Below are 12,580 nucleotides of genomic sequence, written 5' to 3'. Positions count from 1 at the left end.
ACCATAGCAAGCCCACTTCCAAAAATCTTGTCAAGAAAACAGCAGGGACTTGTCCAGGCAGCCATCAGGAGTCAACACTGACTCAAAGGTGTGTGTGTGCGTGCGTACACACACACACACACACAGTGTACATAGGTAGCAATGCATACATCAATATTGTGGTTGCAGTTCACTGAAATCCACCATTGCATTTTCCTCCTGACATTTCATTAAAAAGCATAAAGAGTTTAACAGCTACGTACATTTCTGTTGAAAAATAATTCTATTTTAGCTATTAAATGTTTTTTTTTCATGTGCTGCAGCCAAAACCAATAGATTTTCAGACAGACTAAAAACAAGATGATTCTCATTTATGAGTCATTATTACTGTAACTTCATATTAAACAGAAATGTACTAAGTCTAGTATGCAAACAAATTAGAACACTGGCTTTTTTCACAGTGTAATTTCATAGAATAACTGATATAAAGAGGACAATAAAAACATTTGTAAATATCTTCAATTTTATGCCATTTTCATTTATTCCACAAGTGCAGATATACCCATTTTAAATGTATGAATCTTTTAAATTAAATTTTAATTGATTAAAATTGAAAATCCTTCCTCAGTTTGTTGCTTTATAGGTGTATATGGCTGCAACTCTTCAATGACAGGAATGATAAGAGTTGCAGTCCAACAAATTTGAAGGGAATCCGTTTGGTAAGAGATACTTTTGAAATGCATTCCTAACAATACCAAAAAAAATACAAGTGCTTCGGATTGAAGCCAACATTTTGCACGCTGTCATCAAGGGTGCTAGCTTGCAAAAGGGCCTGTGATTTATGCTGCAACTGGTGTCACATTTCAACTGAGAGTTATATTTCATTTTACCTCGACTGAATTGCAAGGTAAATGGTTCGCCGGAAGGAAACCAAGTTAATTTCCGTTTTGTCATGGATGGTAACTTTTTGTCCTTGATAAATTAAGGGAAATAAAGAGAAAATTAGAACAAACCATTCAGAAAAAATAAAATTGCAGAGCATTGCGGACACATTATTTCAGATATCATTGTTCAAAATAAATGAATTATTCATGAAAAATAACTGAACTTGGAAGCTAAGCAAGGGTGTGCCTGGATAATATTTGATGGGAAACTACCAGGGAATCCCAGCAAAAAAGGCTAGACGTGGAAGTTTAAAATCATTCTGAGAGGAGGCAACCTCAGATCAGAGACATTACCTTTGCCTTAAAAAATTATGTGAGAAAAATAGCTTCTTTCACAGTGATACCAATTCAGTGTACAGCTTTTGTGCATTTACTATTTCGGGGGAGGAATATATTCTAATGTCTTGATATTAAAGACCACCATATTATGATGCAAAGCTGCTGCTGCTTCTTTTGTGCGCAGAGATTGTTGCATTGATTTCATATGGAAACCACGAGCTTTCAATCTGGCTGGCTCAGTGCTGAAACGATCAAGGGAATTTCTGTCAGATTTGAAACTGAGGGATTCTCCTATGCCTCTAAGAATACCACGCACAACAACATACAGGTAGTCCTCGTTATCCGACCATTTGTTCAGCAACCATTCGAAGTTACGACAGCACTGAACGAAGGGACTTACAACCTGACCTGAAGTTACGGCGATCTAGGCCCTTGGCAATTGGTTCGCCCTTATGACCAGTTGCCAGGTGCCCCGCAATCATGTGATCGCCATTTGCAATCTTCCCTCCCACCTGCCAGGAAAGTAGCTGGCAAAGAAGTTTGCAAGCTGCTGCTGCCTGCCAAAAGGACTCCCTCTCATCTCTAAGGGCTGCCTGAAAAAGCTCCAGGACAAAATCCAAGCAGGATTTTGGCACAGGGCGTTTTCAGGCAGCTGCTAAAATCCTGCTTTGATTTCAGCATGAAGCTGTTACAGGCATGGGGCTTTGGGGGCTGCCTGAAAAACCTTTGTGTTGAAATCCAAGCAGGATTTCAGTACGGAGGATGGGGGAGGGAGAGGGTGGGGGAGGGAGCGAGGGAGTGCATGGGAATCCGTGTGTGATGGACTGGAATGGAGGAAGGGGGGTGAAAACGGTGCTCTTGTCTCCAGAGCAACGCTCTGGAGATAAGTGGAGAAAGCTGGCGCATCCCTAAACATTCCAGAAGATAGTAGAGAGTTGTGCCTGGGAACTACTGGTCAGTCTGAGAAGATTCTGTAAACAAGCGCTAGCTAATAAACCTTGCTGATTGAACCTGCACGGTCTCCAGGAATTCCTTGGGCTAGGCCTGACAGCGTGGGAGGGTCGGGTCAGGTGTGCGGGGGTACCCAAACTGCAACTCACCCCCATGTACCTTCCCATCCCTTCCCATGCACCCCCTTGCTCCCTCCCCCATCTGGCAGCACCTGGGGCTTGCAACTTCCTGCTGGCTTCCCCACTGACTTGATTATGGGAAGCCGGCAGGAAGTTGCCTGAGTAACAACCAGGGCATTCACTTAACGATGGCCACCAGGACTGCCAGGATTGCAGTTGCTAAGCGATGCAGTCACATGATGTTTCACCTAACAACCACATCGTTTAGTGACTGAAGCTCTGGTCCCCATTGTGGTTGGATAGTGAGGACTACCTGTATAACAACTGCAATAGAACAGCAGGTAAGATTTCATCATTGTCCAACGCATACCTAAACGAACTGTTCTAAAACAAATAAATGCCCAGAGTATTTCTATGAGCACTATTCATGATGACAGGCTGCAGTTATTACCATCTTTGTTTTGGTAATTTGGAAAACAATGTTTTTCTACAATACTGCTTAAGAAACAATATCCTTCAGATTCTGCAAATGCTCAGAATCCACCTCAATGTGTTCTTTGCATTTCCTTATAACTGTTTTCTGCTGTTTAATATTTTTATGGATATCTACTGCAGACTGTCAAAACATGCTAAACTGCTTTATTTGTCAACATAAGGGCTAATATATGCAAAACAACATCCACCCCCATACTTTTGAAGAAAGTAAGTGTTAGTAATGGGCGTGATTCAGTCTAAAATAAAAGTTTTAACACCTGATTTCAAAGGAGATAATTTTAAACTTAATTCTTTTAGTAAATTCTGTAGATCTCATGTGGATTTAAAAGGCTAGTTGATGCACATTATACTAAATATTAGTATTTGGCCCAGACACACCATTAAAAACCCAATAAAAATACCATACTTTTCTATAAAACCTTTTAGCATTATAATGAAAATTAATACACAACAGGAAAGGAAATTGAAATCAAAAAGTACATATTTTTGACAATGACAGAAACAGGTGAGAAGAAAAAAGCTAACATTTGAAGGAAATCAAAAGCTGAGGTGCAAAAATGAAATAAAATGCATATATGCTAGTTCTGATTGACCAAGACAACACTGGGTTTCTGTTTCTTGAACATCGGTATTGCTTTTCCAGCAGAAACATGAAGTCAAGATTTTCAAGAATGATTAGGCAAAGGGGCCAATTTTTTAAAAAATGTTTTTGGATCCAAATGACCAAACTTCACAAAAGCTTTTAACCATACACAATTATGAAAATGCTTTAAGAATAGTAAGTACAACTAAATCACCCTTTACTATTTTAAAACTGTCTCTACATTCACCTTTACTTTGCTAAGTCAGTATATCTTCCTGAGTACAACATAAAAGGCCTATGGTGTTCATATACATTCCCTCCCCCATGATAACACATTAAAAAGAAACTGCATTTTAATATAAATCAAAGTTAGATTTACTATCCTGCCACACTATATTATCCATAGCTCTGAGTAATTTACCCCACTAAGTTTAAATGGAACCCTTACCTTCTTCATCCTCATCTTCCTCCTCTCTTTCTTCCTCATCCTCCTCTTCACTACTTCCAGCATCCTGACCAGCTTCTGAATCACTGTCACCTTCGTCAAGAATTTCTACATTACAAAAAAGAAATTCAAGTCATCAGAATTTAGGACACAGAAGTGCATTAGAAATAAAAAGCTATGCACAATTAAGAACTTGACCCACATACCTTTTTTCAGAGCTTTGTACTTCTCTTCATTTTCCATAAAATCAGAGTCCATTTTGAAGACATCTTTCCGGAAGGAGAAAAGAAAAACACTGAAATTATGCTAAGTGCTTCCTATACAATTCTAAATCATACAAACATAAAGTTGATTTCAAAATCACACTTACTGAGAACATCATCTGGATTGTATTCATCTTCCAAAGGTAACATGTGGGTAAACTGATCCTCCTCCTCCACAAGATCAAGTCCATCTGGAATCACTGGGTGATCTTTGAATCCATCTTTGCGCACAGCAAACATGACTTCAATCATATACTGAACTCGCTTGTCAGTTTCAGATTCATGAAGGACATGGCGAAGGCGGTCAAAGATGGCTGAGGTGTAAAAACAGTCAGATGGAGACTGCTAATTCAGGTAATTGGAGGAATCAGGGAGGAATGTATCAGGAGCCTATACCTACCATTAACACCTCTGGGAGATACTTCAGTTAACTTGAGGCCACAGTCCTTTAGAAACCCAATTGCTACTTCAATACTATCATCTGTAGGTCTTTCCAGGAGCAATGTGAGCATTTCCAAACATAAAACCTCATGAGCCTGACAGGAAAATAACACAAGTATTAATACAAATCAGATATTTAAAATAGTTGATAAAATACAACACTACTGCAAGAAGTACAATGAGCTCAGCGCACCACATGCTGATTTTAAGACATCCCACCCCACCAACAGTAGAGCAGTTGCAAGTATGTAAAGTTCAAAGTCAGGTGCACCTGGATATGTCTGAAGCAATTCTGTAGATCAGGAAATGGCAATTAGCACGGGGAACCGTTTGAAGCAAAACTTGAACGATCAGCTAGAAAGACTCACTCCAATTCAAACTAAGCTTCAGCAGGCCTTCTACTATGCCTTTGCACAACTATTTGCATGCAGGTGGGAAATATAATGGAGAATGGCAGCAGAACCTCTTTGAGGTTCACTCTAAAATGAGGGGCCCACGCCTTAACCCAGGAAAAAGTAAACCTCTATGCTTCCTGAGAGGATCATAAGGAGGCCTGATTAGGAATCCTCGAGACAAGGTTAAGCAGCCTGCCTCCAGTTGCCTATTCTGCTCTAAATTGCACCCATTTGCTTGTAAAGCTATACAGGTAGCCCTCGCTTAACTTCCCTGTTTAGCAACGATGCTGAAAAGGTACAGGCAGTCCTCGACTAATGACGGCAACTGGGACTGGAATTTCCATTGCTAGGTGATGTGGTCATAAAGCACGACCACATCGCTTAGCGACAGCAATCCCTGCTGTCCCAGTTGCTGTCATTAACTGAATCCCAGAGTCATTAGGTGAGGCAACTTCCTGCCGGCTTCCCACAACCAAATTAACGGGGAAGCTGGAAGGAAATTGCAAGTCCCAGGCAGTTGGAAGCAGGCTGGCAAGGAATAAGTGGCTGCTGCCAGGTGTGGGAGGGTGTGAGGGTGTAAGGAAGGCACGGCAAGGCTCAGGGAGAGTGTGTGAGGTGCGGTGAGGCTCAGGGAGGGTGTGTGGGGATGCACAAGTGCCCAGCACGGTGCAAGCGCAGAGGGGCTAAGGAAGGATACATGGATGGGGGAGACTTACCCCACTGGCTTGCAACCTTCCTTCCCTTCCGGCATCCCCACTGACTTTCTGGGGAAACCAGCAGGGAAGGCTGCAAATGGTAAACACATGATCGCAGGGCACTGCAACTGGTTGTAAGTGCAAGCCAGTTGCCAAGCGCCCAGATCGCGATCACGTGACCATGGGAGTGCCGGGACAGCCAGAACTCCACGGACTGGTCATAACCACCGTTTGTTCAGCACCATTGTAACTTCAAATGGTCGCTGAATGAATGGTCAAAAGTCAAGGACTACCTGTAACTATATGACCAGTCCTCGCACTTACGACAGTAGCAGTATTCCCATAGTCGGGGATTGAGATTCAGGCGCTTCACAACCAGTGGGTGTTTACAATCGTCACAGTGTCCCATTGTCACCTCATCACCATTTGCGCACTTCACAGGCGGCTTCTGACAAGTAGTCAATGGAGAAGCCAGCAGTAAAACTGCAAGCCACGGTCAGATGATGTCTCACTTAACAACTGTGGCAGAAGTGAGGTTGGAAGCCTGCTGCAGTCACATGTCTCCCTTAATGACTGCGTTGCTTAGCAATGGAGTTGCTGGTTCCAATTATGGTTGCTAAGCAAGGAATACCTGTAGTCTAATCACACAACTTAATAAGGTGAAGATATTCATAGTTTTTTTGTTGTTGTTGTTAAACAGCACTCTAAAAAATCCACATCAAGTAAACAACTATTGTCTATATCTGAGAAAGTCCTAACTCTGTGACATTAGTAGATAAAAGTTAATTGAATTTACTATCTTAAAAAATTAGACTGCCATCTGAAATATAAATATTAGAAAGTGTGACTGTTTCATCAATCACTTTATCAGGAAAGCTATGTGAATATGTTTGACGACTGACTGCAAAAGCATAATGCCTAGGTCTCACTAATTCTGGTTCTGATTTTGACATGGTGAATATTCAGGTGAGTTTAGTGTGTTACAAATGGGGACAAGAAGTAATCTAGATGGAAAATGAGCTACAAAACATCAATATGTAACCACAAAACTCAATTTCTTTGATACTTGAGGGAAAATTATACTGTAGATATCAAAAGCTAGAATATGATGTCCCTAATGCCGAATAGCTTACCACATTCTGATTCATAAGATGTGCAACAAACTTGGAAGCTGTCAGGCAAAGTTGCTGTAAAACAAAACACAAAGGTATACATTATTCTAAATTTCTTTATTTTTCTATTATTATGCCAGGATGGACAATCTTCTGAAGCATGACGGCTACACCACACTTAATGTTTGGGGATGTTGCAAGGTCATAAAGCAGAGAGGACCACATCGTATATATGGGAGTAACTTGTTCGGGACATATTTGGGGGAATTTCCTTGTTTTTTTTTAACTATGACTGACTTCAGGCTTATATTCATTTTCAAGTATTTAGTATTTCAAAATGATGGGAAATCACACTGTCATTCTTCAGCAATCAAGATCAGAGGAGATCAAAGGACACAAACAGGGAGTATATAGGCTACAAGTTGCCCATCCCAGCATGAAAGGATTCAAGTGGCTCACAGAAGTATTTAACATTTTACAATTTAAAAAAAGAATAAATCGCCTGTCCCTTACTAGCTTTATTGGAAAACAGACAGGAAATATTTACCAGCAGCCATCTTCTTCAGGTCAAACTCAGATCCAATAAAACCAGTGAGATTAAGTTAGTGGGCCTATTTGAACCATGTTTAAATCTACAATCAGTTTAGAAACTGTATTACACAGTATGGCTTGGTTCAGAAACCTCACTAAGTCACAATGTGGTTTTTCTGCTTTTGGCTTAATATGGCGTGCAAATGGTGTAAAAAATAAACTTTATATTGCTTTAGGGAAATAATCCTAAAGTTATAGCATTTGTGCTCCATTTAAAACTCTAACTGCAAGCATGCAAGACAACAGTAAATAAAAGAAGAATGAATCAGAAAAGGGTGGAATTTGATATAATTGTTTTGTTCATCTGGAAGACTGATTCTGGCTTGTTCAACAAACTTTGGTTGATATAAAGCATGGATTAGCATAATGTGTGAATGTAATAGGTGGGCTTCAAATTGCATTGCTGACTTGGAGCTGGACAACTAATGTTCTTCCTCCAAACACATTACTGTTTGCAGCAGTCAGATTAGGAAAATCAGCTATTACAGGTTGTACAGTGTGTTCACTATCTTAGCCACTAGGCTTTGGGTAAGCTGTAAGGTTTAGTTTGTTGCAACTAACATAGCAGAGCCTTTAAAAGGCTACTTTGATGAATTAGCTGCAATTGAAGTCTGGTGCGTCACAGTAGAAGCAATGCTACTGGTGTTGCTAATCTAATGTTCATTCATGAGCCAGTCCTAATGCAACTGTCACTTCACTGTTATGCTATGGAATTACAAGTCTTTGCTTCTGCTTAACATGATTTGTTCATTACAGACTGATGATTTTATCTTGATAAATATCCACAAAAGGATCACATCACCCTGGGCACAGAGAGAACTGCTCCTGTCTGTGCTCCTGCACTCTGAAGATGCCGGTCACAGGTGCTGGCGAAATGTTAGGAAACAAAACTTCCAGAACACGGCCACACAGCCCGGAAGACCCACACCAGCCATCGATTTTATCTTGATTTTTTGTTCTTACTCTTCACAGTGGCAAAAAGCAAAATACAATATATTTGGACACTTAGGGAGAAGTACTTTGCTTCTTCATCTGCAGTCTTGTGTATGTTTGCAATGACTTGAAAATTAATTTAATGACCAAATCAATACATTTTTCTCAATTAAATTGTACATAAAGCATTTTGTTTTTCTTATAATAAAGTTATTCTTAATTTCTAAGTAAGTGTAGAATTTAAAATACATTTGAGTTTTACTTCATACTTATTCCTGGAAAAACCTAATCTTATATGGCCTTTTCTTCTCTGTGATCAACTCATGACTACCTTGCACTCATTAATACATTAATGAGGAAATAAGTCTCAATGGACATACTTCCCTATGACAGCTCAAAATATAAAGAAATTAATAGAGTCAATCTTATTCAATTAACTTGTTCCACAGTTGTTTCCATTACCTTATCATTTCTTCTGTATCCCTTACGAAAATTTAAAATGAGCCTCTTGAGAATCAATTCCCCAATATTTGGAAACTTGGAATTGATGATTGCTACAACTGCTGCATATACGTGAGTGAAGATGGGTGAAGCACTCTGGGCCTGCAAAATTGATCTTGCAAGTAATCCCCTGTAAATAAGAACAGAGACATAAAGACCCTTTCAAAAAACAAACCTCAATCCAAGTTTAAATGCAAGCAACAAGGCACATGGAAATGAACTTCCCTAACTTTAGTAGTGCCTCCAACTCCTTGAAAAGCTTGCAGAGAGACTGAGTCTCACCTGACTGAGCAGACTTCCCTGTATGGAAATTCCACCCACCCCCACCAGTCTACCCATTCAGCAGCTCCCCTGACTCTCTGCAATATTGTTTTTGTGGTGGAGAGAGGATCTGAAAGGGGTGCTCTGGGAAGAAGTAGATAGAGAAATCTAAATACCACTTAATGCATCTAAATTTGGACTTCATCTGTTACAAAGCTCCCGTAAATTATACAACATCATATAGCTTGAAGATAATCAGTGACTTTTCTCCACCACATTATATTATCAAAGTACCTAGTATATGATATTCACTATGATAATTTTAGGTTTTCCATCTGCTCTACTGCTCTTTATGGCGTAAGTTTATATTGCGATATTATACTTGGAGTAACTGTATTGATTTCCAATAGTGACCGAAGCTGCATTGGACCTACAATTTATGCTAGTTGACGTTTTAGCAATTAAAGGGGACATCCAGATTATAAATCAGAAGAGTGACTCTGAGAGTTATCTTATTTTGGACCCACAGAAGGGAAGTATTAAATTTCTGAAGTTGTTCCTGAAAACAGACAGGGAGAAAATGATAAGAGATCATCATGTGGGACTTTATTTGAAGAAGTGACTGAAGATCAAGCCTCTTAAAAAGAAAAAGGAGTTCAAATTGGACTTATTTGGTCAGGGTTAAATTGTATAAGTTGTGATTTTGGGTTGTTATTATTGGAATCTTTTTTTTTTTTTTGACCAGGACTGTAAGATAAAGATTTAAAGATTTTTTTCATATAAGGATAAACTTTCTATGTCCTACTTGTTAGAGAAAGTTATAGGTTAGAATGTAAAAGGGATCTATTTGATTTAGCTTAAGATATATATGTTACTATCATTGGTATTTTTATGCCTATGGGGATAAATCTTTTATGTTTTACTTATTAGAGGAAGTTATAAGTCAAAATGAATAATGGATTTATTTGTCTAAGGTTAAAATATATAGGTTAGTATTACTGATACTCTTAATGCTTTTGCTGAGTAATATTGATGATTTTTTTATAATTTGGCTATTGTTAAAGAATGAGAAGCAGGAAGAAGAGTTTTTTTTTCCCTGTAATACTAGAGAAGGTGTTAAATTACTGCAAATATTTATACTTGTTTGGAGGGAAGGGGAAGTCACTTTTTATATGTCTTTCTTTCCTTTCCTTTTCTTTCTCCTTCTTCTTCTCTCTTTTTTGTCTGTATACCTTTTTTAGTCCTGTATTAGCTTTAATCTGTGTAAAAATTTAATAAAAATATTAACAAGTTCTACAATGGCAGAATCAAGACTTGGAACATATCTAAATTAAATCTGCAGGGATCTCAGAGTGATTTTGCAGAGTGAATTGAGGCAGTGCAGAGTAATTTTGCAGGGTGAACGAGGAAGTCCCTACCTTCAGCCACCATCCATATCCCACATTTTCCACATCCCTAATATTATTTCAATACATTCATCTATATTCCACATATTTAAACTGAGCAGAAAGGGCTGCCCTTTACATATTTTATGCTTACCTGCCTCTCACAATGTTTTCTTGAAGAAGTTCATGTATAATATTTTCAATGTTTGAAACATTCACCTTGTTGATGAGACCATTGATGGATTTCTTCAGTGCTTCCCAACTCATTCTTTGATAGGCTAAGCTGTTTTCAAAATATACAAATTTACTAATCGGCAAAAAGCAAAGAACTAGAGAAAAAGGTATAGTTTAGTCAGCTGGAGCACTAAACTTGGTGACGCATCAGTCTTCTCTCACTTCTGTTTTATAAAAGCAAAATATTTTAAGAAGAGCTACTACACCAAGCAACATTGTTAATGAACACTAAACAGTGATTTGGATTTTGAAAAAAAAGGTATTATCAACCACCATAAGCAGACAAAATCAGGAAGGACAATGCTAGCTTCAGATTTTATCTCACCCAGCAGAAAAATGTGGGCTTCTCATTAAGAAACTATATTCCTACATGAGACTGTCACAATAATAATTATTCAGCTATTTGATCATGAAAAATTGAGACTAGACCCCAATCTCTGAAGCTTTTTCTAAATAAAGCTAAAGCAATTTTACATTTACTTTTCTGATAAGAAAATCCAAAAAGGGCTCCTCCACTTCCACACAACTAGGATTTTTCTGCCACCAGACATGTCAACTTGCACCTTTCTATGTTCCTGGTTCCATGCTTTCTCTATTATTTGAGCACAGTATTAAAAAAAATCAAGTTTTTGTTAATAGACTTTCAGTTAATTTGAAATATAAAAGTTTAATTTAATTTAATGTCTTTAAAATATAATTTAAAATAGAAATATAACATCTTGACATACCTATTTTTATCAGTGATTTGTGCCTGCATCATCCTGAGCTTTGCTGGAGGAATGTATGCACCTCCAGTGCGGGTAAGGATTGGATCCACCTCCTCTTTCTTCTTCTTTGGAGGGGGCTCCTCATGAGAAAGAGAGCCCTGTACTGCTGATTTCTCCATATCATTTTTTCTATCGGGTGACCGGGATTTCCTGTGCTTCTTCCAATCAGATTCTCTCTCTCTTTCCTGTCTTTCTCTCCCTCTGAAATTAGAAAAAAAAATCTACATATTACATGTTCAAAGTATAAAAGAAAAAGAAAATTTTAAATATTATGCCAATAATTAGGATTAATCAGTTCTAAGACTTGTTTTAAGCAAAATCCAAATCAACGAACCCTACAAAAAATTACACAAACACACCAGCAGCTAAACAATGCAAAGTTCAGATTTTTTGGTAACATTTGATATTTACCTTGGTTCTGTATATCTGTCATCGTAATGCCCCTTTCCTGAATGTTCTCTGTCAGGTCTTCTATGTTCCAAGTGACCTTTGCTTTGGGGTGACTGAGACCTCTTACGTTCCATGAACTTATTCCTGGATTAAGGGCAAAACTTGTTAGCAATTATTTTTAAACACATCACAGTATTTGTGGAGAGCCAGCTTGGTGAGGTGGTTAAGGCACCAGGCTACAAACCAGGAGACAGTGCGTTTAGTCCTGCCTTAGGCACAAAGCCAGCTGGGTGACCTTGGGCCAGTCAATCTCTCTCAGCCCTAGGAAGTAGGCAAGGGCAAGCCTACTTCCAAAAAGTGCTGCCAAGAAAACTGCAGGGACTAGTCAGGCAGTTGCAAGGAGTCAACACTGACTTAAAGACATAAATAAGTAAATATATAGTGGGTTGTGTAACTCTGGAAGTCAAATAACTTGTTCCAAATATTCCTCAGCTGTCAACTTTGTATTGCACAGAACAAGGAAAAACCGAGGATAGCTTTACTTTGTAGGCAAAAGTGATAAGACAAAAAATTGATAGTATTTTTAGTAATTAAGCACTGAAGTCTCTGTTTATGTATGTCCTTGAACCACTCCTTGGTTCATCAATTTTACTAAGTGATCATAAATCCTGCACCTAATCTAATCCTTCTCATATTTCCTACTGCTGTCCAAATCCTTTCAAAACAGGTATCATCTTGATTATGACAGGGAAAGAGATGAAGGAATAAAGGACATTCATAAATGGATATTCATATCTAACATATCTAAAGTTCATAC

General features: G+C 38.5%; 1 protein-coding gene across 3 annotated transcripts in view; it reads right to left on the bottom strand.

Moving 5' to 3' along the window:
• CWC22 (CWC22 spliceosome associated protein) overlaps window positions 1-12,580 on the bottom strand; it is a 42,610-nt gene that overhangs the window by 22,793 nt on the left and 7,237 nt on the right. For all 3 annotated transcript variants that reach the window (XM_007431750.3, XM_088135746.1, XM_088135747.1), the window contains exons 4-13: window positions 11,785-11,907; window positions 11,335-11,574; window positions 10,527-10,655; window positions 8,688-8,856; window positions 6,723-6,776; window positions 4,459-4,594; window positions 4,166-4,372; window positions 4,002-4,064; window positions 3,799-3,903; window positions 870-951 (exon numbers count right to left, since the gene is read on the bottom strand). In XM_007431750.3, the coding sequence (XP_007431812.1) occupies window positions 870-951; window positions 3,799-3,903; window positions 4,002-4,064; window positions 4,166-4,372; window positions 4,459-4,594; window positions 6,723-6,776; window positions 8,688-8,856; window positions 10,527-10,655; window positions 11,335-11,574; window positions 11,785-11,907 (1,308 nt within the window). The remainder of the gene's footprint in view (window positions 1-869; window positions 952-3,798; window positions 3,904-4,001; window positions 4,065-4,165; window positions 4,373-4,458; window positions 4,595-6,722; window positions 6,777-8,687; window positions 8,857-10,526; window positions 10,656-11,334; window positions 11,575-11,784; window positions 11,908-12,580) is intronic.

The sequence above is a fragment of the Python bivittatus genome, unplaced genomic scaffold (assembly GCF_059951505.1).
Source record: "Python bivittatus isolate LINGU-HERP-01145 unplaced genomic scaffold, Pbiv_v1 ctg000200_np1212, whole genome shotgun sequence".
Taxonomy (NCBI): Eukaryota; Metazoa; Chordata; class Lepidosauria; order Squamata; family Pythonidae; genus Python; species Python bivittatus.
The sequence above is the reverse complement of the archived record's forward strand: the minus strand, read 5'-3'. Positions and strand labels throughout refer to the sequence as shown.